The following is a 26,709-nucleotide window of genomic DNA, read 5'->3' on the forward strand; positions in this document are numbered from 1 at the left end:
TTTTACATTTGTAATGATCACTTAACATTAAAGGTCCCTAAAATCAAGACAAAGAAAAAGAAAAAAATGTTATGTTACAAGCTAGGGATAGAGGCTCAATAACTTCAGAATTCTAACTGCTTTTACTCTCCAATACAAATGAATTGTATTCAATTAAGCCAGTATTCAATTTTAAACTTATAATCTGTAAGTAACTACTTCCCAGTCCATGAAGTTACACACCCTCCTTTAAATAAAATACCATTTCAGATCACCTAAACCTGTTTAATTCAATGTAAGGTCCTATATTTCAAAATTAATTGTTTTTTTTTTAAATGTCATCATAATAAAGTTGGAAGCTTAATTACTTTCTGGTGAAAGTCTGTTATACTGAAGACATTATAAATCACATTTTTACTTTACAGGTGCTTGGGATGAAACAAAATTGATGGCAAACTCTCTACACTAAATTACACAGCAAAAAAAACTGTGATCTTAACCTAATATGATGAATCAGTTCAGTTCAGTTGCTCAGTTGTGTCTGACTCTCTGAGACCCCATGGACTGCAGCACGCCAGGCTTCCCTGTCCATCGCCAGCTCCCAGAGCTTACTCAAATTCATGTTCATTGAGTCACTGATGCCATCCAACCATCTCATCCTTTGTCGTCCCCTTTTCCTCCTGCCTTCAATCTTTCCCAGCATCAGGGTTTTTTCCAATGAGTCAGTTCTTCAAATCAGGTGGCCAAAGTATTGGAGCTTCAGCTTCAGCATCAGTCCTTCTGATGGATATTCAGACTGATTTTCTTTAGGATTGACTGGCTGGATCTCCTTGCAGTCCAAGGGACTCTCAAGCGTCTTGTCCAACACCACAGTTCAAAAGCATCAATTCTTTGGCGCTCAGTGGCTATCTAGCCCAAATCAGCAATTTTCTTCCTCCTAGCCCTTTATTTTTTCTGATTTAGATGGGAAACTATTGAGTGAGCATTATAAGAATGTCTAAGGTATTAAAAGATGAAGGGAGCTAAAGGATGATTTCCACCTTAGAGCAGAACACAGAGCTGAAGAGGAGCTCCTTTCCCTTCTCCATCCCATCAGGGCAAAGGATACATATATTATTTATTTTGTTGTTTAAAAAAAAAGGTAACTTTAACATTAACAAGCAAGAAAAGGAGAAAAACACTGTTATAGCTAGTTCCTTTTTAGATAGTTTAACCCAACATTTTTTGCTCTTTTTCCCGACTTCTTTTAATCATTTTTTACTTTTACTGGACCATCCACCATGAGAAAACAAATCAATACAAAAAATTCAGTTCTGTTGTTGCTTAAAACAGAAGTAGTGACATTAAACAGTTATGTTATCAGGAGCAAGGAGTAAGGCACCCTCCTCAGAGTGAAGAGGAGAGCCAGAAAGCCAGTGAATAAGAAATTAATAGCTCTACAGTCTCGAGGATGGCCGGGAATGATGAAACAGCCAACATACCTGATAGTCACCTTGGTGGTTCTCAAAGACTGTGATCTCCAACATCATCCAGTTCAGTAGCACAGTTATTCCTTGTATCTTTAACTATGATGCATTCCAATAAGCAATATTCACAACTGCCCTTGGTTATATCAAGCTAAATTATGTCCAGTTCTAAATTATGTCCAAGTCTAAATTATGTCCACTCAAGCTAAATTAAGTTCTACTTAAGGGTAACTAAAAGATGCAGGTAAGACTCATCATACAAATTAAAATTAGCAGGTGACAAATAAGAGGATAGTCACATAATCTCAAAATATTTCTACATAAGATACTTAATAATTACAAAAGAAAAAATATCCTTACAGGAGAGAGATTTGGTAGAAAACACCTTAACATTATGTGCCTCTTGATATGATATACTGAGAAGAACACAGTATTACTTCTGAGGTAACCTTGCCCAAAACACATAACATCAATCTGCTCATGAGAAACAACAGACTAGCCTGAATTGAGGGAAATCTTAGAAAATTTCTAGTCTGTACCTAACAAAAAAGTGTCAAAGTAATAAAATACAAAGGGAGACTAAGGAACTGTTACAGGTTAAAGAAAACTAGAGACAAAACTGAATGCAGCCTGTGATCTGAAGTTATTTGGTGGGGGGAGGAGCTGAAACAAAATTGATGGTAAACTCCTCTGCACTGAATTATATAGTGAAAAATAAGTGATCTGAGCCTAATGGGGTGAGTAAGGACTATCGAGCCCATATCCAAATTTTCTTTCTTCTCCACCCTTTACTTCATCTGTTCTTCATGGGCAATTATTGAGTGAGTATTATGACATAAGGTTTGTATAAAGGACAATATCAGAATTATTGGAAAAATTTGAAACAAGTCTACAGATGAACTAATAACATCATATCAATGTTAATTTCCTGATTGTTTCTCCACTTTTAAAATTAACATATGGAAAAAAAATTTTTTTTTGGTGTACAGTTCTATTGAGTTTTGAGAAAAGCATAAAGTTATATAACCACCACCACAATCAAGATGTAAAGCAGTTACATTACCTTCCAAATTCCCCTTGATATAGTCAACTCCTTTCCCTAGGGATCACTGATTTATTTTTTGTTTCAATAATTCTGTCTTTTCTAAGGTGTCATACAATGAATCATATAGTATGTAATTTTTTGAGTCTGTCTTCTCACTTAACATAATACATTTATTTGTGAGATTCATTTGTGTTCTTTCATATTTCAGCAGTTCTTTCCTTTTTATTGGTAAGTAGTAGCATTGCATGAACATACCAAAGTCTGTTTATACATTCAACTTCCTGACTTCGACAGTCTGTACTGGGGTTTTTTTTTTTTAAACTGAAGTATAGTTGATTTACAATGTTTCAGGTATACAGCAAAGTGATTCAGCTATACATTTATATTTACTCTTTTTCAGATTCTTTTCCATTATAAATTATTATAAGATATTACATATAGTTCCCTGTGCTATATAGTAGGTCCTTATGTTTATCTATTTTACATGGTAGTAGTGTTAATCTCAAATTCCAAATTTACCCCTCCCCCCTTTCCCCCTTGGTAACCCTAGGTTAGGTTTGTTTTCTATGTCTGTGAGTTTATTTTTGTCTTGTAAATAAGTTCATTTGCATCATTTGTACTGTGGTTATTTAAAAGAATGTCCTTGGTTTTAGAAACATACAACAAAAATATTTAGGGATAAAAGGCAGGCAACTAACTTTAAAAGAGCTCAGAAAAAATAATAAATAAATTGATGTTAATATATACGTGTGCATGCTAAGTTGTTTCAGTCGTATCTGACTCTTTGGAATCCTATGGACTGTAGCCTGCCAGGTTCCTCTGTCCATGGGATTCAGCAGGCAAGAATACTGGAGTGAGCTTCCATGCCCTCCTCCAGGGGATCTTCCCGACCCAGGGATCGAACCTGCACCTCCTGCACTGTAGGCAAATTCTCTGCCACTGAGCCACCAGGGAAGTCCGTTAATATATGTGTATGCCTGCAATGTGGGAGACCTGGGTTCTATCCCTGGGTTGGGAAGATCCCCTGGAGAAGGGGCTACCTACTCTAGTATGCCTGGAAAATTTCACGGACTGTATAGTCCATGGGGTTGCAAAGAGTCAGGCACGACTGAGTGACTTTCGCTTCACTTCACTTCATGTATAAGTAGAGATCAAGCAAATGTGTTGACATATGGAGAATCTATGTAGAGTATAAGGGGATTTTATTTATTTATTTTTTACTATTCTTTTAACTTTTACTGTATATATGAAATTATGTCAAAATAAAAATTAACCAAACAGATGAAACCCAGAAGAAAATACGTTAATAAATGGAAAAATGGAAGTCAGATAAATGAAAAATAAACTGAGGGAAAAGATTCCTTCAATAAAAATAAAAGTTGAGCCAACTAGAAAAACCTGACTGCTCAAAACAACTCATTCACGACACTCAGATGGAACATTTCATTATAGCAAATTATTTGCAGAATGTATGTGTAGTCCTGGAGTAACAATAGTGTATAAATATTAGCATTAAAATATTTCTGTAAAAGATACTACATAACTTGTTACCTTTTATATTAACTTGAATATTTATGCCTTAACCCAGCATTCACTAGTTTAGAATTTTTAAGGGCAGAATAAAAGCCCCACTGACAACTTTGAATTTAACTTCAAACTGGAAGCATTAGAGTTACACCTGCAGACATGCAGACTTGGTAACAAATTTGGTAGGTAAAATAGACTTGGTAGGTAAAAGTCAAATGAAATACTACTAAAGCTCATGGGTTAGATCTCAGGGATGTATTTTGGATAAAATGTTTCCAGAAGTAACCTGGAGGTGAATAAAAAAGAAAAAAGAAATCACATTAAAAAAAAACTGTCTCAAAATCAACATATCCAAATTTAAAGCACTCTACCATTCTCACCCATTTTAGGCTAGCTCTTTTCCTTTCAACTTTCTATCCCAGACTTAAATCCTCAGAGTCAATTTTTACTCATCCCTCCCATCCCCACCTTTTCTTTCTTTTTTCTTTAAATAGATTGAAGCCAATATTAGGTCTTCAATTTTTCCTTTGAGTCATGTATTTTAATAGTTCTAACTTTAGTTTTGCATTTTACTCTAGTCTAGACCACCAATACCTCTTATCAGTGTTACTACTGTTGAGATCGCCTTCTGGCCTCCTCGCCTAAATCTGTATCTGCTCCATTTCATATACTACTGTCGGAATCATTGTTCTAAAAAGACTACTCCCCTGCTAAAAACCTTTTATTGCTCTCTGTCACCTACAGGATAAATCCAAACTTCTTAGTACAGATAATATCCACAATTAGGCCAATTTACCTTTCCAGTAAAGTCTCCTGCACCATTTACATGTTATTTATCATTCTCCAAAATAAGAAAAGCACTCGAATTAGCGCTTTATTTCTATTTGGAAACATTGTTTTATTTCTTTATTATATCTCTGTATGAATAAGCTTTCCACCCCAACCTTGCATTGTAGGTTTCTTCAGGGCAAGGCCAGTTTCTTTTTCCCCTTCACTTTCCAGTAGTTGTTGTTCAGTTGCTAAGACATATCTGACTCTTAGTAACTCCATGGACTGTGTGGCACGTCAGGCTCCCCTGTCCTTCACTATCTCCCGGAGTTTGCTCAGATTCATGTATGTTGAGTTGATGATGCTATCTACCCATCTCATCCTCCGCCGCCCTCTTCTCCTTTGCCTTCAATCTTTCCCACAAAGCTTGAGAGCATAATATGAGTTTTTAAATGTTTATTAGATTGAGTACTATTGCCAGATTAATCTTTCTTAATCACCACTACTTTTTTCTTCAAAAATTTATAGTGGCTCTTTGTTTCCATGAAATCAAATATTAAGTTCTAGGCCTGGTTTTCAAGATCTTCCAGAATTTTCTGCTATATTATATCAAGTTATTTCCCTCAACATACTTTTTTTTTTTGCCCTAGTTAAGCAAGTCTCTTCACAGTCTCATAAACATGATTTGGTCTTTAAATTTCCAGGCTAGAAGGATCTTTATTAACGCTAGTCTAGAATTATAAACACAATTACTTAATCAATTCAAGTCCTACCCATTCTTAAAATGAGTTTCAACTTCTTCTCCTCTAAGAAAGTATACAACTATTCCATCTTATCTTACTGGAAATTTCTTAACATTTTTATTTGGTCCACACAGTTTGGCACTTAAATAGATGAATGTTTGTATTTACTCTCAACTACCCAATAACACTGAAAGCTTACTGGAAAGTCTTTGTGGTTCCCTCTACTTCCCAACACATTACATAATATACAGATAATAAGGTCTTAATAAATAATTGAAACCCTACACCCACACCATCCAGCTAGCTTTAAAAATGGTTTCCACAGCAGAGAAACTTCAAAGTGAGAGCCAACTACAGTCTTATCATTCTACCACTTTAATGCCAGTATAATTTACAGGGGGCGTTTGTAAGCTCCTGCTCTAAATAAAGTTTTATTGAAACTTAGCCATCCTCATTTATTACCATTTATCTGTGATTGCTTTTACACTGCAGTGGCAGAGGTGGGTAGTCAGGACAAGATCCTATGGATCACAAAACCTCAAATGTTTATTATCTGGTCCTTTACAAATAAAGTTTGCCAACCTTTCATTAAGAAGGAAAAGTTCTTCAGTTGGTAAAACATTCCTAACTTTTCAGAGGTTTATGGCTGGAGCAATATTCTCCACTACCTAGTAAGTGGCTTATTTACTGTTTTCAGTTATCTATTTGAACACACAACTCCTGATGACATGGATAATTAAGAGTTGATTATATAATCAAATAAAAAACTAAACTAATTTACACAGTGATGAAAAGTCAAGCCACTCATAATGACTTGTAATAATCTTTGAGTAAGCATCTTGCTCAAGGTTGGATGGTGCAACAGAGCCTAAGCCTGTCTGAAAAGACATCTATAAATAAAATAACCAGCTCTAAAACTAGAAGTAATGTTTTCCACCTATGCCACATTCTTCACTGGGAGAATTCAATGGTCTCTGCAACCAGGAAAAGTGTATCATTTTAGCAAAGCAAGCAAATTGTGATGAATTAAAACTCTGATTTTGAATCAGTTGTTTATCATTATGTAAAATGACAACCCACATGAAGAGAAAAATCTTGAGGCCAATTTCTATAGCTAGTTGCAAACATATCATGCATGGGCTTGACCTGTAAATCAGTGATTGGATTAATATTTTTCTCATTATCTCATTATATGATTTGGAACTAATTATAACCTCCAAAAATATATACAACCTGCAATTTTCAAAAATAGGAACAATTATTCTTTGGCAAGTTTAAAAGGTGAGTTAGCTACACAGATAAAAATCTTTCAAACTAATCAATGAAAGGTGACAAAAAAGTGTGTCTGGGGGTAGGGGGAGTAGTGTGTATATTGTGTGTTTAAACAAATTTTAATTAATTCTTCTAGGATACAATGGAGAAAACTTAGATCACGTTCAGAAGTTGACTGAAGAATATTATTCTAGGATCAGTTTTAGGGAGGGCCTCAAGTGTCCTCACAAGATAATATTCTCTGGCATGTTCTCACGCACATTGCTTCTCAAGCATGTTTATCATTTGACATATTCTATTAAGCCACAGCCACCTCAAAGCCTCCCTATACTGCTCAACTTCAACAAGATCCACCAGTTAAAGTTTCCCAGAAGTGATATTTTCTAGTAATACACCAATCCAAGCACAGTATTAGGAACTGGATAGACTGGAAAGCACTCTCGGGGGCAACCAAACACAGAACTTCCATTAGTACCACCTTACTCCCTGTGACAAAAGTCCAAAAGACACCAAGTAGGTTCTTCCCTCTGCTACGCTGTCCAACACTAATTATAAAACACAGATGCAGCCTTTCTCAAAATGCAAAGGGATTGTGTATATTTGCAAAGAACAACTATTTTTTTATGCTTCCAAATTCTTAATCCTGTTTGGAGCTGTCAGTGGGGGTTAATGGAAGCCTTGGATAGGAGAATTCCAATCTGGTTGGCAGATGGATAGGTTGGTTATAGCTGCATAACTATGTCTTGCCTGCAGGCACAATTCAAAACACTGTTAAAGCAATATAAAGTCTCTGTCAAGCTGAACCATTTGGATCAGTGGCAAGGAGAAATAATAATAAAAAAGAAGTTCATTTCTGGGCCTTGTGCATTTATGCTAGTATGCAGAAACTGATTAATTGTCATAGTGTGCTGGTCTTCTATACCTCAGATTTCTACTTCTGGAGTAGATTTTGCATGCTAATATAATCATTCTCCCTCTTGAGACATTAGCAAATAATCAAATGAAAAACAGGATCATAATTTACTGAGATTCGAGCAATTCTCTATGCAAATTTGACTTGTTATTGCTGCTGCCTCGTTAATCTGAATGCCTTTGACAAACTCCTTTGATTTATGAACTCGTGACAACTCCAATGTGTATATATTTTGCTAGATTGACATTATCATTAAGAGTGGGTGGACTGAGCTCACATGAATGGCTGATTTTATTCGCTGGTGTCTGCTGCTCAACAGCTGAGCATCTCCTCCTCACAAAGCCCCTGAGCGTCAGGCTCTTCCCATCTTCCCATCCATTCATCATCTCGATGTTAATTGGCCCAGGCTTTAAGCAAATTTTCAACACGATTTAAAGGCACGATGACACTGATTACTGACCCTCTGCCATACGGTGCCTATTGATTAACCTGACAGAGATGATGAGCTTGAGGGAAACTAGGTGTGTGGGTACCTCAAGGGGAAAAATATATTGTCTATGCAGGCAAACACTTGTCATTACCTCACAAGCTAGAATTTGCACAGCTCACATTCTTAAAACACACTACTGCTTCAACACCTACAGCTAACGCAAAAAGTGCTTTCCATATTCAGATATTACAGATATGTCATGTCAAAGCACATGACACATTCAGTATTTAGAAGAACTCCCCAGATAGATGGCTGCCTTTCAACCAATTATGCTTCTGCTGGGTGATATATGTATTTTAGGTAAAATGCAAAGAAAGGGCCGGGTGGTCTGGCAATGCTGTATCATATGAGAAATGAATTAGAACAGGGAAGCAAACTAGGTTCTTGAAAACAGATAGAGGAAGGAAAAAAGGAAGGAATAAACTGTCTGCTGCCATTCCACCACTACTACAATAAGCTGCCATTCTATCGCTGTTACAATATGAGGTACTCTTAAAAAGGAAGAGAATAACCACCTGATTTTATTTTCTGTTCTTTAAATTCTGCTACCTGATTCCAACCATCAAACAATTTCTGGCACAGAAATTACCAAGAACTGAATATTTTAAAATAAAATTAAATAATATTTAAGTCTAGCAAACATAAATTCTTAAATTCTTGCTTGCCCATTTTCAACAACTGCTGCACAAACTGCTGTACTTAGGGAAACTGTGCAGGATTATTTCAATTTAAGCTTCATGAGAAAACTAAATGCTTCATTATTTGAGAAAAATATTAAAGATTATAATTGTTACTGAGCACACACACTGAAAACAAACAAAGATCTGTTTAAAGATATGCAAATTTACAAAAGCAAAGTCATGCCAACACTATCAGGGATCAGACAAAAACCACCTTTAGATAGGGAAAGTTCTTATTTAAAACAAAGCTAACAAAATAGGTTGCCTCTGGCCACACACATCACCTTGTTTACTTACGAGTCCTGGAGGGACAGCCAATATATAATTTTAAACACGGAGATTTTGGAGCAGTTCTAACAGTTATTTCAAAACTAAAATAATAGAAAACTGAACAACAGCCCGGCTGTAGTCCTATTACAGTGACATGGGCTGTTAATGTAAGAGATCAAATGTTTTTCAAGTCAAACAGCATTGGTGCCTGTTATACTGGAACATGCAGCTTTTACTCCCTAAAAGCCTGCCTCCTGCTCTTTTAAGATAAACAAGCTCAACTAAGCACTGAGATACTCTGATAAGAAGGATGGAAGAGAGAGCTTCACCAGGGAGTGACAAGGCAAGGAGATGAAGGAGCAGAGCTGCTTTTGTTAACTTTCAAGTTACAGAATGTATCATAATACAGCATTTTAATATTTCACCATTAAAAGAATAGCTAGTATAGGAGGAGAGATTTCTATCAATAAATATGAGAAACAGGAAGAAAAAAAAAAGCCAGAACAGTTCTGTTTTGTGAACAGGAGAGATATTACACAGCTGTCTGAACACATTCAGCTTTGTGACTTCTTAATCAAAGGTTTGAACGTTAACTTAGCAATAACTATGAGTACTATATAAAAGAGTCTGTAATTATGTTAATATGCTCCACGTCAGAAGCAATAGTCCATTTAAACTCTAAAGGATTTTTTGACTCCAAAGGCCTGATTTAAAAACAAACAGAAAAACTTCATACCTTGCCTTTTCAAGTAATTTTTTTATACTTTATTCTGCTTAACAACCCAGTGCAGTCACCAAACCACATCTATTTCTAACAATGTGGCTTAATATTTTTAAAATCCCAATAGGCTTGCAAAGGGTGCATTTATATACGACTGCAACCAAGACGACTATCATTTGTTCAGAAAAACATGAGTTTCATGCATATGTTTTTACTGTTTAAAACACAATGAAAAGGTACAAAGTAGCTAAACAAGTACAGTAAAATGAATGAAAATTCAGCAGGGGTATTTGGGATAGAAAGGCTTACATAATAATAAAAAAAAAACAATCCCACTTATCATAGTGAACAAAAGTATAAATAGTTTAATTTACTTCTTTTACTTTTAAACCTACATGAATCTGAATTTTTTTTCCTTTTCAAGATAGAACCTTTATGCTTATATGTTTAGGACAGATCCTTTCATGCCACAATTTTCTTTGCTGCCATATTTACACAATATTTCATCCAGAGACCCTATGCGTATACTTTTGTATGAATTAAGAAGCAAACATTTGCTTCTACTAATAAGGACATCTGGTTATTTTTGTAACTCAAGGACATCTGCATTCAGCAGATCTTTCTGATTTCTCAAAATGGGATTGAGAACTATAGAACCCTTACGATGTATGCCAAAATCCCTCTCTCTGCAAAAGTTATTTCTGTCATTCCTGTTCCTGAGTTTTTTTCTTGCTAAATGACTTTCATCACCTTGGATGTCTTCCCTGCTTTGGTATATTCTCATTTTATTACAATTCAACAATATTGTAAAAGAAATTTAGGGTTCCTTTAAAGTTGATAAACTGTAATATCCCCAAATGTCTATCCATTTTGGAGTGAAAATAAAACCATCCCAAGTAAATAAGTAAATTTATGGAAACCACATTGGGCTAGGTTAAGATTTATATTTAGGTGTATATTTCTATTGTGCATTGTCCCTTATTTAATCACTCTTTTTCCCCTTATTATTAAGAAATTATAATTCTAAGAAATTATTATTCTGTGGGTTTGTTATGCTGTGGGCTTTTCCACTAATTATACGAAGTCTTAATGAATTTTCAGGTCTTTAAAATTACAAATATCATCTCCACTCATTGACTTATATAGATTTTTGTTTTCCAACGGTGAATAACATGGTTCAGCATAGGTCCTGAAGGGTATGCCTTCAAGAATAGAAACTTACCAATAAGAAATCAAGAATCACATTTTGCTTTATAGCCTTTGCTTTCCTTTTAAAATGCCAAGTAGACAAACTATACTCCTTATTCAGATACTTGAGTTTAAGCTCTAACTTTTGCTTTAACTGTAAATTCTGCTTTCTCATTTTCTGCTCATCTCCATTACAGGAATTATATATATACAAACACATATATTAATATATAATGAGGAAAAATATGTTTTTAAACAGAAAAAACCTAATATAATTCACAATGACTACCTTCTTACAGGTCTTTAGCCAGACAGACACCAAGGCAGTATTGGCCTAAAGGATTTAAAATTTAAGTGAGAAGGCTTCTATTTCTGAAGAGTCAAAGGTTATAAACATCAATTCATGTCCTCAGTTTTTCTTTTGTTAATATTACCAAACAACAAAATAAAAAGCTGATTAACCTGGAGTGAGTATTTGATAAATTTGGAAAGATAGCAAATTTTACTACCCCAGGGACAAACAACTTTGTAGAGTTGTTGTTGTTGTTAGTGTTGTTGTTTTAAACAATGCTCTTTGATGTCGAACAAAATTTTAAAGGTTTTTCTTTTTCTCCAATAGAAGACTATTCCTATAATAATCCAAATGTTCTCTACTTAAAGGATATGGTTATATGTTATTCTAACAAAATTATTTTCTCTTAAGCCTATGGAATGTTAGAGAATGGGAAAAAAAAATTAGTCCGAAACATTCATCTAAATGTCCCAGAATTATTCTGTCTTGGATCAGCATCTAAATTTTAAAAATTAAATAATCATTTAAGCATGATTTTTTTTTATTGAAGAGTAGTTGACTTACAATGTTGTTAGTTTCACAGTATAGCAAAGTTCTTCAAATATAGCTATATATATATATATGTATGTATATATATATATACATATAAATGTATATATATATGCTCAGATTATTTTCCATATAGTTTATTATAAGGTATTAGATATAGTTCCCTATGCTATACAGTAGATCCTTATCATTTATCTATTTTATATATAGTTTTATATATAGTAATATACATCTGTTGATCCCGAACTCTCAATTTATCACCACCACTCTTTCCCTTTTGGTAACCATGATTTTCTTTCTATATCTGTAAGTCCACTTCTGTTTCACAAATAAGCTCATCTGTACCATTTTTTTTTTTTTAGATTTCACATACAAGCATGATTATTTAATTGAGTAAATAATGATTAACCAATTCAGACTGGGCTAATTTAATCAATGGTCCCTTAAATCTATTATTAGTATTGTCAATGGTATTTTGTTGAGCTATGGAATGAAAAAATCACCAGAACTTCAGAGTTTTGTAATGAATGATTGGTTTGACAAATACTAAACATTAGTTTTAATACTGCAGTACTTGTTCTTGCAGTACAGAACCAGTACTATTCTGTAAACCATCATATTCTGTATACTGCATACCATCATAGCCAACTTTGGTATTAAAGTTTGCTTGCCACAATTGCCCTTTGTGGAAATCAATGTAACTCGTGCTCCTGCAGACAAGGAAGGAACGACAGACTTCAAAACCAGCTGCTGATCACTGACTGCAATACAAAGAACATTCTGGGCAGTGGTTGGTAAAGAAAGCACAGCTATTTCTAAATGCTGGTAGCTCCCAGAATCTCCTTTCCTTTTGAGTGAAATAGTCTGCAAGCACTGACTGGTGGGTCATTCGACCCATGGGGGCCTGGAAAGGTTTCAGGAATAACAGAGGTCATGTAATTGCCAAAAGAGCATTAGCTACTCAATCATAATGGATAATTAAATGACCTACATGATTCCTGAAATAGCTGTTCTATATTTGGTCTATTACTTGTGTCCCTTAAGATAAGCTACTCGTCTGGTCTGCCTTGACCTGCAAAAGTCCATCCTGCGCCTGAAAACTAGCTGAGCTTCTGTGGCTCAGTAAATCCCACCCCCCACCACCAAGTAGTCATGCCCCAGACTATGCTTTCAAGAGGACACACACACACACACAAATCAATCTTGTATCCTTCTCCCTACTGTGCTCTCTGGAATACAAATGACTAAAGCAAAGAAAAAAATTAGTAAATTCCTGGCTTAGATCTTCAGGGGATAGAAGGAAGATAAGAACTACAAAGAAGGAAAGTCATGATAAAAAATTTTTTAAGTTGTGCTCAATATGCCTCCAAAGCATTTTACATTGATTACAAAGCTAGTCAGGAATTTTTTGTGGGCAGCAAGTCATTAAAACTCCAATTGCCTGAACTGCATTTTTGACACGTGGGCTATCAGAATCTTTCCTGGCCTAGATTTTAGTCCATACAGAAAGCAAACTGATTCTTAACAAAATAAAACATACATGGAACCAACTGTTTTATAATAGCAGTAGCAAAGGGAATAAGAATCTATATGCTTCACATTTTCATCTCTTTAAATAGTTCAACAACCTCACTATAATATTTGATCAGAAATATAACCAAATAGAACCCAAATGCATGAACGGCAAAAAATGTACTGGAGAATATGCTTCTTTAAGAGGAAAAGGTCTGCCTATGGCCCTAGAGGTAGCTGCACATCAAGCAAACACTGAAGAAAGAGGCAAGAGACAAGTGACCAAGACAACTCTACAATAACGGCAAGGGACAAGGGATGTAAGGGACAAAAGAGCTCACATTTAGAATACCTTGGAGGCTACTAGGATTTTTCCGTTTCCATGGGAAATATGTAGCTTGAGGCTACTGACTCCCCTGATCTCCTACTAGTACATGAATGGCTTATTAAACCTAGAACATATCTGTTTTAGTTAACTTCTGGGCAGGGGGGGGTCAGAGTAGGAGAAGAGAACAAAATGTACTTAAATGCTGAATTTTTTCTCCAGGCTGAATGCCTTTCATCCAATAAGACATTCAAAGCAGTGACCCAGCAAATGGATTGAAAAAGCAATCTTCCGTCCCAGTGCCACATTATCATTCCTATTCAGTATTCTCCATGAGATATCTCAATCAGCTGTGTGTAAGTGACAACGCAGCCCATTGCTGGGTTAATTAAACATTTGACTTTAACACCCTCCCCGTCATTAAACAAATAAAAACAGATAATTCAAACTGCACTTCATCCTCAGGGTACACAACACACATGTCAAAATTAAGAGAGTCCAAGGCCTCTGGGGAATTCTGCAGGGGCTATAATCAGTTTAAATCTTATCTGGTTTATCAATTATTCTATTGATTAAACCAAAGCGGTTATACACAACTCCTCTGCCACATGGGATTGATGTCAGCAGAGCAAGAAAATAACTCCAGGAGGTTCCAAACTGATTTAAAAAGAGACCAACGGACAGACCAATAATAGTCGATTATTACATACCAGTGATCCATATACTGAAGAGTTGATTCTTAGTTTCAGGCGGGTGAAGTGAACTGTTTCCAATCACTATATCCTCCTGCTATATACCTCACCACTGGCTTGAGTAAATTTATGTCTTGGAAGATCAACATATTTTCTACTGACTTAAACAGAAGCTAGCATGCTCAGTGATTGAAATATTTTATAGATACAGACCCTAAACTGTAACAGAGAGAGTTTCAAACAGGAAAAACCAAATTTTTTGTCTAAAAAAATCTTACCTGTCTGCACACCACTGGGAACATGCAGGGATGAAAGGGGACATACTTGAGAACTGATTCTCCTAAAAATATGTAATCGCACAGTTACTACAGTGCATTAAAACACCAAATTCTTGAAAAAGAGAATCTAAGAAATCTGAGATCTTACCATAAATTCAGACTCATGACTCCTTTTATTAATTCCAAGGGCAAACATCTTCAAAACCGTTAATAACAATGAAAATATAGTGCTCCATCTTCAAACAAAATGTTGACATCCAAGCTCTAACATATGAAATTCCTACTGAATTTTTAAAAAACAATTCCGATACTCTCCTGCTCAATTCATTGTATAGAAGCCTTCAAATGTCCAGAACCCTTATCACCTCAAGGCCACGCTCTACTATAATATATATAAGAAAAGCACTAATAAAGCATACTAACAAAAATGGGGGGGGTAAAACTACTCCACACTTTATATTTGTGCACTCATAGCTGTGCTCTTCAGAACAGAATTTGTTCACTGCTAATCTTGGCACCACATGTGCAACCAACCATAATTTAACTTACCTCCTTCAGATTTTTTGTTTTCAGGCAGACTAAGTAAGAAACCTGCATTAGCATGCTGTATTCTACACTCACCACTAGAAATACTGAGGGTGCTATTTGTAATTGTATTCTTTTTAAGAGGTTTGTTCTCTGCAGCTGTTTTCTGCTTGCAGTGTATTTTGTGTAATCAGCACATCATCATAAATACATTGGCTGTTCCCCTGAGGGTAGCTGTCAGTGTTTAATTTACAGAACAACCTGGCCAATGTGAATTTTAACACTACAGCACTAGGCAAGGAGTTACCACACTCTGTGAAAAATAGGTTTCTATGAATTTTTATATCAAGACCTGGTCCCAGGACAATTTAAGTTTTAGAAATAGACTGTTTAAAGAAGCACTTTATACACTGTATGCAATAGACTCTTTCCCACTTAACGGCCTTAGAAGAAGCCCTGAAGTAACTACCAAACCACAAGTGGGTACTACAAATTCTAGAGACACAGGATTGAATATCTATGATCTACCAGCAGGAGGCACTGTTATAAATGTTACCCATTTCTTTTTAAAGCTACATGTAAAGCTATCAAAAACATCACTGCTCCCTTGGAAGGTGTGTAAAGGCAGAAGAGAAAATCATTTAAGATGTCTATTTTTGCTGACACAAGCTATATCTGATATGAAAATAGGTATACTGCTTCCTTAGAGCTGCTACTAAGCCAGACCTGTAGCTCAATGAATGGGGAAAATACATGAAACAAATGATTATTCACAGCAGTGCATGCCATTAAGTCACTTCAATTGCATCCGACTCTTTGCGATCCTATGGACTATAGCCCGTCAAGTTCCTCTGCCCATGGGATTCTCTAGGCAAGAATTCTAGAGTGGGATGCCATGCCCTCCTCCAGGGGATCTTCTTGACTCAAGAGATCGAATCCAGTTTCATTTGTCTCCTGCATTGGCAGGTGGGTTCTTTACCACTAGTGCCACCCGGGAAGCAGCAGTAGTCCCCACAAATTATATGCATAGTGCCTGGTACATAAGCTCTCAATGAATGTCTAATAAATAACTATAAGCTCCTTGAGGACAGGGTCTGAATCTTAATTTATGCCCAGTAATTTGTATAGTACCCGGCACACAGAAGGTACTCAATACATGAATTAAACTGAATTATGGCTAGTTGTGAGTGGCAACGTTATTTGTAAAGGTTTAGATCTACATAATGTCAAAATATATTTTCTAAATCAGTAAAATGCCCTTAAAAGCAGATATAGAGTGTCTACCATATATTTTAGTCATTTTGAAAGTGAAAGTGAAAGGGAAGTCGCTCAGTCGTGTCCGACTCTTTACGACCCCATGGACTGTGGCCCACCAGGCTTTTCCGTCCATGAGATTTTTCCAGGCAAGAGTACTGGAGTGGGTTGCCTAATGCTATTTGTATAGCTCAGAAACCTAAGCAGCTCAATCTTACAACAAAACCAAACTAGCCCACAAAATATTGGAACAGTAAAACTTACTTTTTGTTTTAATAATGAAGACTATATATAAGAGATTGAAACTTTTATATAAGAAAGATATCCAATAGCACTCTTCCATTGTTGAAGTGGCATTACAGGTACACATACACACTCTACCAATCAAGCAATCAAGCATGTATTTTTGTGTGAGGCACCATTGTATAAGTTAAAATGCCTAAAGGAAATCAGTCCTGAATATTCATTGGAAGCTGAAACTCCAATACTTTGGCCACCTGATGCGAAGAACTGTCTCAATGGAAAAGACCCTGATGCTGAGAAAGATTGAAGGCAGGAGGAGAAGGGAACGACAGAGGAATGAGATGGTTGGATGGCATCACCTACTTGATGGACATGAATTTGAGCAAGCTCCAGGAGTTGGTGATGGACAGGGAAGCCTGGCTGCAGTCCATGGGGTTGAAAAGAGTTGCACACAACTGAGCGACTGAACTGACTGATGCCTCGAGTTACACTGAATCAAAATACAGTTCATTCTTGCAGAGGTCTCCCCGGTGTATTTGCTTTATAAAATTGTGGAGAATTATATTTTCATGATGTTTTACAAAAATTAAATTGTGATTAATGAGTTGTTTGTTTTTAGAAAAGGAAGAAAATCACCTATTTCACTTCTGAGAATTTCAAACTTGCCCAAATCTATAATAAAGTTAAAATTTAAACAACTAGAGCAGCAGAAATTTGGAGAACTTACTCTGGGACTACTATAATTAAAATATTTCCTATAATAATTTTAAAATTTTATGTAAGCATAATTACATATAGTAAAATCTGATATCACCCTTAAATTGACTGACCTAAGTATTCTGACAACTGTGAAAAAGTTTTATTTAAGGACACAAGCCCTATTCATTACTTTCTATAATGCTATGTGTGTGCTCAGTTGTTCAGTTGTGTCTGATTCTTTGCGACCCCATGGGCTACAGCCCACCAAGCTCCTCTGTCTGTGGAATTTTCCAGGCAAGAATACTAGAGCAGACTGCCATTTCCTTCTCCAGGGATCTTCTTGACCCAGGGATCAAACCTGCATCTCTTGCGTCTCTAGTATTGGCAGGTGGATTCTTTACTACTGCGCACTGCACCACCGGGGAAGCTCCCCTGTTATGCTAAGACATTTTAAAAAGGTAATTCTTTTTTACATTTATGTCATATATAAGGCAAACTGAGAAAGAACATGACCCACTGACTCAGTACGTTTGGATTTGTTTCACCAATTATATTAGAAGCTTTTAATTCAGTTGAATATTTGAGACAATATTTTATAAAAAAAAAAAAAAACAAACCTTTATGCCTAACAAATATATCTTAATTCTTAATAGGTAAATTAATCACATTCTTTCTTCTTAGATTGAGAACTACAAAAATACATCCTGGGACCTTCTGAACTAAACTGGATGGGGTTAGCCTAAGGTCACGCTAGATCAGATGACTGCATTCTGTCGTCCCTGGAGACCATGTAGTAGTTCCATGTTACTGCCATTAGATAGCAGCACAGTACACACCATCAGTCATATCTCGCACAGTCTCTTCCGTTAAGGTTGGAATTATCTTGGCTACACACACACACACACACACACACACACACACACAAAGATTCTAATTCAATTAGTGTAGTCGGCAACTCCAGAAAAAAGTAATTCAATTAGTGCATTGTGGAGCTCTACAATACCTCTAAGCAGATGTTCACCATCTTCAGGAACTGGAGTTAGGTTTAAAATACCTGTATCACTCAGATATGCCGCTACATTATGTCATTTGTCAAAGTGCTTACATATGCTTTTCTGACTTCAAAGAAAAGGTGAGGAAACACACTCAGGCTAAGTTCCTAGAGATTTTTCCATTATCTACACCAAAGAAGTATATTCAATTTTAGGCTGCAGTAATTAAATTACATAATCCAAATTATGTTCAAACTGTATACTACACTATTACTTATTTTTGCAGTACTGTCTCTAGTTATGCATGCCACACTATTACAAGGACACTGTCAAGGTGGAATGCATTCACAAGGCGGAACAATCAGAGTGATTAACACCCTCCCCATCAAAATACAGGGTTATGAAAATAGCAGGAATGATTATCAGCATTTTCCAAAGAAAAGGTTATCAGAGCTGGGAATATTCACTCTGGGAACAGCAAACATAAGCAACATGATAGCTATCCTCAAACACAGAAATACATGAAAAAGAAAACAATTACTTTATATTATACAAAAGGTAAAATTAGAATCAGCAGTTGAACAAGAAGTTTGACTCCTTGAGAGAAAATTTTCTAACAGAACCAACAGTGAGGAAGAAAGCAAGATGACTCAAGAAATTCAGCTTGCCAATAATGGCAGTGATCAAACAGAGATTAGATGACCCTTTGCCAAAAAAACTTCATAAAGGATTCCTGTATGTGACTGGATGGTCTCCTGACCTCACTTTCAACAGTGCAATTCTATGGTTCTCTGAATATACTGATTTTTGCTTATAAGGGAAACCTGGGCTTTAAGTAATAAAGATAATCATTAAGGAGGAACGGCTATACAAAAGCCCATAGGCTGTGAGGCATTTTGATAGTGATTGCTGCATAATAACACACGGAAGGAAGAAGAAATTTGTATACTTTCTCTCTGCTAAGATTTGGGAGGTGCCATAAATGTACATATTTCTAGTCTTATTTCTTCGATAAGCACTTGCACTCCTCTTGCTCTTTCAAGACTGGAAAGAATAGTTTGTTTTTACTTATCCTCAGGAAATCAGCCAATGAGAAATCAATTTCTAGAAGAATGATTTTTTAAAAAATCCTCCATTGAGTCAAGATATTGGGTTCTCATAGCTTAAATGCAAATCTACATCAATATTTATGCTTTAAAAATACAGAACAATACTTAAAACAACAGTAAGTAATTCTCAATATCCCTCCCTTTTGTTTTGCTTTCTCTGCACTGTACCTTATGAAGACATAATTCTGAGTACAAGGGAGCAGAACATCATTTTACAAGTATTATCTCCTCTCTTTTCAGCATGACCTCAAAGCAGGGAATTAAGAAATGTCAGGAATGATTGCCACCATTTTTCCAGAGCATTTCACTATGTATTCATGATAGAGAATAGCTCCTGCCTTTCACATTTGCATAGGGAGAGGACTAAGCTAAATAGCTGTGCTTTAAAAGCATCAATAAGAGTTAATTCAAGTACTTTCAACACAAACTCCTACTTTTTCATATTCCACAAGAATTCCAAAAGGTCATTCTCACTTAAAACTTTACTTGTAAGGTCTATGTCCCCAAAACAAATTAAGATAAAAGCACATATCTGTCAAAAGAGCTGCTTTCGTAGAATGAAAAAAAATTTGTTTCTGTAAAATGTTATTTTTTACATTTACAAGATATACTGCAACTTAAATAGCAATAGAAAACTTTCTATTAATAGAAAATATTTTCTAAGAAGTCTATGGTTTGGCTTTTTCAACGAAAATTTTCTTTTCATGTGCCACTAACTTGTTCTAATACAAATGTAATGGCTCTTCCATATTATCCATTCATTAACCTTCTTGCTTTAAATATGAATTCTGCACTTTAAAAAAAAAAAAAGTATTTTCTTCTTCCCAAAAGTTTAAGGCAGCCAATAATGAACAAAAACTTTGGATAAACAGAGCAATAAACATAGCTGGGTTAATTTTTACTTGACCGGCAATACTGCCATATACTGGGCTATCAGCCTAACAAGCTATGTCACTCCATTTCTTATCTTTACACTACTGCCTTCCAAACTTCCTGCCTCAACAAAAACAGAACCAGGACCTAAGCTGATTCGTCCTTAGAACTGAGTACGTTCCATAAATCTCCAAATTAGTTTACTAGCCCAACTTTAGTCTCCTTTATCCACACCTCGCAGCCTGCGTTTATGTTCTAGTGTTTATTTGTTGGCTCCATCAGCACCACTTCTCTTTAACATTGTCCCTTTTCATGCATTTAAGGCAACTACTTCCAACCCTATCAATGAAAACAGACAAATGGGGGATAAGGAATGAACTGCAAACACCTCAAACAAGAAAGGTTGCTTAAAAAACCAAGTGTCACATTCTGACAGTTCAATATTTCATAGCCAATACAAGGAATGTGCAACGACACTGCAACTTTAAATCTTTTTCTCCTATGTCAGTCTCTCTTTCTCTCATTGTAATGCCAAAGGGAACAGCAATCAGAGTGGAGATGTTCAACGTGATAGAGGTCAGGACACCATTGGATCAACGTACCAGAAACACGACCTTGTTTATTTTTTTTTCCACAGTATTATTGTTTACAGGGTGCTTTGCTCGTGTACCTTGTGGTTCTTAGCTAAAAGATGAAATTACAGCCCAGGATGAAGCGCTCAGGCACACATCCAATTTGTGTTTCCATCTCAGAAAACAAAAAGCTTCTAAGGCCCTCAGGCTGCCATTCAAACTTAGAGGCTGACATTTTTAACAGCATGAACCAGAGACTGGCAGAGAGAATGATCTAATGCATTTCTGACTTGTCAATCAAAGATCTCACCTCTGCTGTCTTGTAAACAGTTGGGGGCCATCTAACTACATTCATAAACCTAGAGAGAGCTTACTGCCAGCTGGGGTGCTGGAGCCACATGCTCTGGCTTCTATTCACCAAAATCATGATTCAGTTTTATAATCTCACTGTAAATAGTCCATAGGCACATTTCCAAGACTCCTGGAATAGAACCAGAGTAGGGAACACAAAAGAGATATTGGTCAAATACTGTGTTATTTTCAAGCTGTTGGAATCCTGTACCCATTTTATCCTCATTTTACCAATTCTCCCCAAAGGACTGCACTATTCTGCAACTGAAATGCTTAAAAAAAATTAATGACCTGACAATGTAAAAGTCTAGAGAAAACATACTAATTTATACCAGAAATTTCTCTTGTGTTTTATTACCAGTAAAGAAACAGGCTCCCTAAACACAGCTCATGCAAAGGACAGAAACTGGAATAAACAATAGCAACTATATTTTAGTAAAACTAATCATGTGCTTTCTTTCAAATATAAAATTTCTCATGTTCATATGCAAAAGCTTTATGTAAACTAGTTTTAAATACTGAAATGTATATTTGTGTATATGAAACATGAAAAGAGTAGTTATCCCTCTACTCCTTCTGTTCATGATCTCCAACACCCACAAAAATTAGACCAAATCAGGCTAAAACATGAACTTTTTGCTAAAGGACCACATATAAAATAAATTTACTCTTTTTTATGCCAATTTTACTGCATACAGAATTCCAATTTAATTCTTACCAAGCCATACATACTAGATTTGTAAGAAAGGTCTTGAGAATTTGAACGGTACACCTGAGAATGTTCAAAGGCAAGTGATAGATAACCCAGCTGGGGAAGGTACACTGCAAAATCCCATTTCTTGATGACCTACAACATCCTAGGCCCAAATAACAATTTCAAAATATAGACTTGGTTTCCAGAGGACTGGGCCAGAGAATATAGAAAAGCTCACAGCTACTGAACATCACTCTTAGGAAAAACAGAACTCATGGGTATGGGTGTCACCACCCATGAGGAAAGCAATGCAATTCTTAGAGGCCTAAGCAGCTAAATAGTCAAGAGATAGGTCCTTTTTTCCCCCAATGAGGCCAACACAAATAAACTGGGTTTCTCTCTTCATGCAAAATGACAAAGAAAAGAGTTTCTTAAATGATGCCTGTCTACCAAGATTCCATATCCTGACAGTCCACATAAAATACCAAATCTAGAAATTAACACAAGGAAGGACAGCAAGACAATAAAACACTACCACATAAAAAAAGCACAACGGTGAAAAAAGGTACAAATGGCTGTGCAGTCACAAAACCACCAACATTGATTCCTAAATAGCACATAAAGAACTCTTGTGGTACTTTGGCCTCTACTGAGCACAGAGATTTCAGTAACAAGAAGGTAATCTTGGAATATAAAGAAAGTAATATGTACCTCTCCAGAGGATACAGGTGAACCTTAACTGCCCACAGGAAGAGTTTCTCTGGTAAGGAGAGTACCTCCATAAAGGTTCCCATCACCTGTAGAAGTTTTCATCAATTTGATGACATGATCCTCTACACAGAAAACCCTAAAGATACCACTAGAAAATTAGTAGAGCTAATCAATGAATATAGTAAAGTTGCAGGATATAAAATTAACACACAGAAATCCCTTGCATTTCTATACACTAACAATGAAAAAAACAGAAAGAGAAATTGAGGAAACAATCCCATTCACCACTGCAACAAAAATAATAAAATAGTTAGGAGGGACTTCTCTGGTGGTCCAGTGGTTAAGATTTCACCTTCCAATGCAGGGGGTGTGGGTTCAATCCCCGATCAGGATGCTAAGATCCCACATGCCTCACGGCCAAAAACAGAAAATAGAAGCAATGTTGTAATTAATTCAATAAAGACTTAAAAAAAAAAAAAGTTAGGAATAAATTTATTTAAAGAAACAAAAGACTTACATATAGAAAACTATAAAACACTGATGAAAGAAATCAAAGATGACACAAATAGATGGAGAAATACACCATGTTCGTGGATTGGAAGAATCAATATAGTGAAAATGAGTATACTACCCAAAGCAATCTATAAATTCAATGCAATCCCTATCAAGCTACCAACGGTAATTTTCAGAGAACTAGAACAAATAATTTCACAATTTCTATGGAAACACAAAAAACCTCAAATAGCCAAAGCAATCTTGAGAAAGAAGAATGGAACTGGAGGAATCAATCTTCCTGACTTTAGACTATACTACAAAGCAACAGTCATCAAGACAGTACGGTACTGGCACAAAGACAGAAATATAGATCAATGGAACAAAATAGAGAGCCCAGAGATAAAATCCACGCACTTACGGACACCTTTGACAAAGGAGGCAAAAATATACAATGGAGAAAAGACAATCTCTTTAACAAGTGGTGCTAGGAAAACTGGTCAACCACCTGTAAAAGAATGAAACGAACACTTTCTAACACCATACACAAAAATAAATTCAAAATGGATTAAAGAGCTAAATGTAAGACCAAAAACTATAAAACTCTTAAAGGAAAACATAGGCAGAACACTCTCTGACATAAATCACAGCAAGATCCTCTATGACCCACCTCCCAGAGTAATGGAAATAAAAACAAAAATAAACAAATGGGACCTAATTAAACCTAAAAGCTTTTGCACAATGAAGGAAACTACAAGCAAGGTGAAAAGGCAGCCTTCAGAATGGGAGAAAATAATAGCAAATGAAACAACTAACAAAGAACTAATCTCCAACATATACAAGCAGCTCATGCAGCTCAACACCAGAAAAATAAACGACCCAATCAAAAAGTGGGCCCAAGAACTAAATGGCCATTACTCCAAAGAAGACATACAGATGGCTAACAAACACATGAAAAGATGCTCAACATCACTCATTATCAGAGAAATGCAAATCAAAACCACAATGAGGTACCATCTCACACCACTCAGAATGGCTGCCATCAAAAAGTCTACAAACAATAAATGCTAGAGAGGGTGTGGAGAAAAGGGAGCCCTCTTACACTGCTGGTGGAAATGCAAACTAGTACAGCTACTGTGGAGAACAGTATGGAGGTTCCTCAAAAAGCTGGAACTAGAACTGCCATATGACCTTGCAATCCCACTGCTGGGCACACAGACCAAGGAAACCAGAACTGAAACAGACACATGTACCCCAGTGTTCACTGCAGCACCGTTTACAACAGCTAGGACACGGAAGCAACCTAGATGTCCATCAGCAGATGAACGGATAAGGGAGTTGTGATACATACACACGGTGGAATATCACTCAGCTATATAAAAAAAAAGAACGTATTTGAGTCAGTTCTAATGAGGTGGATAAAACAGGAAACTATTATACAGAGTGAATTAAGTCAGAAAGAGAAACACCAATACAGTAAATTAACACATATATATGGAATTTAGAAAGACGGTAACGATGACCCTATATGCAAGATAGCAAAAAGGACAGAGATGTAAAGAACAGACTTTTGAACTACATGGGAGAAGGCAAGGGTGGGATGATTTGAAAGAGTAGCATTGAAAGATGTATATTACCATATATAAAACAGATGACCAGTGCAAGTTTGATGCATGAAGCAGGGCACTCAAAGCTGGTTGGTACTCTGGGACAACCCAGCGGGATGCGGTGGGAAGGGAGGTGGTGGGGGGGTTCAGGATGGGGGGACACATGTACACCCATGGCTGATTCATGTCAATGTATGGCAAAAACCACCACAATATTGTGAAGTAATTAGACTCCAATTAAAATTAGTTAATTTAAAAAAATTAAAAATAAAGAGCAAAAAAAACTCCCAAAACCCTAATATTCAGGTGAACTAGGTCACTAACCTTGATACAATTTGCTTTCCACTTTAGCAAAAGGCAAATATAAATATCTAGCTCAAACACTGTTAGAAGGCTCGAAAGAAAACTATTTCTTAATAGGGTATTCTATATATATCTTTCACTTTGGTATAGATTTATGTGACATATACTACTTACAATGAGTGAATTGAGGTTCAACTTTAAAAAAAGTGATAATTTTCTTTTTTTTGCAAAAGGACAGAGGAGGCTGGTAGGCTATAGTCCATGGGGTCGCAAAGAGTCAGACACAACTGAGCAACTTCACTTTCAATAGAAATATTTGAAGGTACAGAAAACTCCACAAATCCCATTTGCTTTAAATCCATGTGCCCAGAGACTACGTATAAAACATTTTGATGTTTATCCTTGGACAATTCCTTGTATACTTACTTTGAAATATAAAAGTCTATGAAATTAAAACAAAAAAAAGTTTTCATCAGCTTGATTTTTCCAGTCTGTGCTTCTCATATTGGGGTGACCCCAGGCCTCCTTGGGTCCCTATATTCTCCCTTCTGCCATGGGGTCATGTTGAAGTCAGGGCAATTAGATAAAATCCAACATTATTCAACATAAAAGCAATAAGCCCTCTTGGCGGAGTGAAAAGTTTAATTTTTCAGATCCATCAGGAAAAAAAAATTTTTTTTAAGGAGTTCTGATCATCTCACAATAAGATGATCTGGATTAGATCCCTGGAGTAGGAAATGGCAACCCACTCCAATATTCTTGCCTGGAAAATTCCACGGACAGAGGAGCCTGACAGGCTACAGTACATGGGGGTTTCAAAGAGTTGGACACAACTGAGTAACTGAGCATGTACACATGCAAATACTAGACCATGCTGCGCGTTAGCCTGTAAATGAACATTACCTGCATCACAAACATGTCAAAATACTTAGCAATGGAAGAATCCATTATTCTCGAAACAGAATGTTAAAACAAAACTTGAAACAGAATATTAAAAACCATCAAGTAAGCATCTTGAAAGACAAATCAGTCCTAATGGTGTCATTCTTCCCAAGACAGACTTTCCAGCATAAAGTAAAATACACAAATTCAGGTCATCCCTAACTTTTCTGAGTTAAATATATATATATATAAATTGAAAGGGCAGAAGCTGAACAATAAATTTCAAGGTCAGCTAAAAAATGTTTTAAAATTCATAACTATACTTTCTTTTAAATAAATGAGCTTAAATAATATATAGTATAATAAAATATCCAACATTTTACACATACACTTTAATTTTGTTCCTAATCAAGACTAAAGGGTCACTTTCAGTATTATCTCTAATGATTTCTATCCTTTCTATAAACTACTGTTAATCACTACTATCATTTTAATTTTCCCTGTGTCTATTCTGGTATAGAATCAAGGGTAAAAATGCAATAAAATAGTCAAATAATTGTACAAACACACACTGCTGTGAAGACAAAGATGTTGACATCACTGAAACTGAACTCAGCTGGCTGGCAGTGCCAGTATTTAATAGCTTGAAATGTGCATTTGTCCATCAACAGGAGTCCAAACTCAGTATACAA

At 35.9% G+C, this 26,709-nt stretch overlaps 1 protein-coding gene across 49 annotated transcripts in view; it reads right to left on the reverse strand.

Moving 5' to 3' along the window:
- The window catches only part of BTRC (beta-transducin repeat containing E3 ubiquitin protein ligase), a 181,096-nt gene that overhangs the window by 83,532 nt on the left and 70,855 nt on the right, over positions 1-26,709 (reverse strand). For 7 of the 49 annotated variants that reach the window (XM_081547138.1, XM_081547196.1, XM_081547106.1 and 4 more), the window contains exon 3: positions 14,711-14,772. The exons of 41 other annotated variants lie outside the window; for them this stretch is intronic. In XM_081547138.1, the coding sequence (XP_081403264.1) occupies positions 14,711-14,734 (24 nt within the window). In that variant the 5' untranslated portion in view covers positions 14,735-14,772. Of the gene's footprint in view, positions 1-14,710; positions 14,773-14,858; positions 14,994-26,709 lie in introns of those variants that run through there. One more of the 49 variants, XM_081547296.1, reaches the window with a different exon arrangement.

This window comes from Giraffa tippelskirchi, chromosome 2 (assembly GCF_054371585.1).
Source record: "Giraffa tippelskirchi isolate mGirTip1 chromosome 2, T2T-mGirTip1v1.2.pri, whole genome shotgun sequence".
In the NCBI taxonomy this organism is placed as follows: Eukaryota; Metazoa; Chordata; class Mammalia; order Artiodactyla; family Giraffidae; genus Giraffa; species Giraffa tippelskirchi.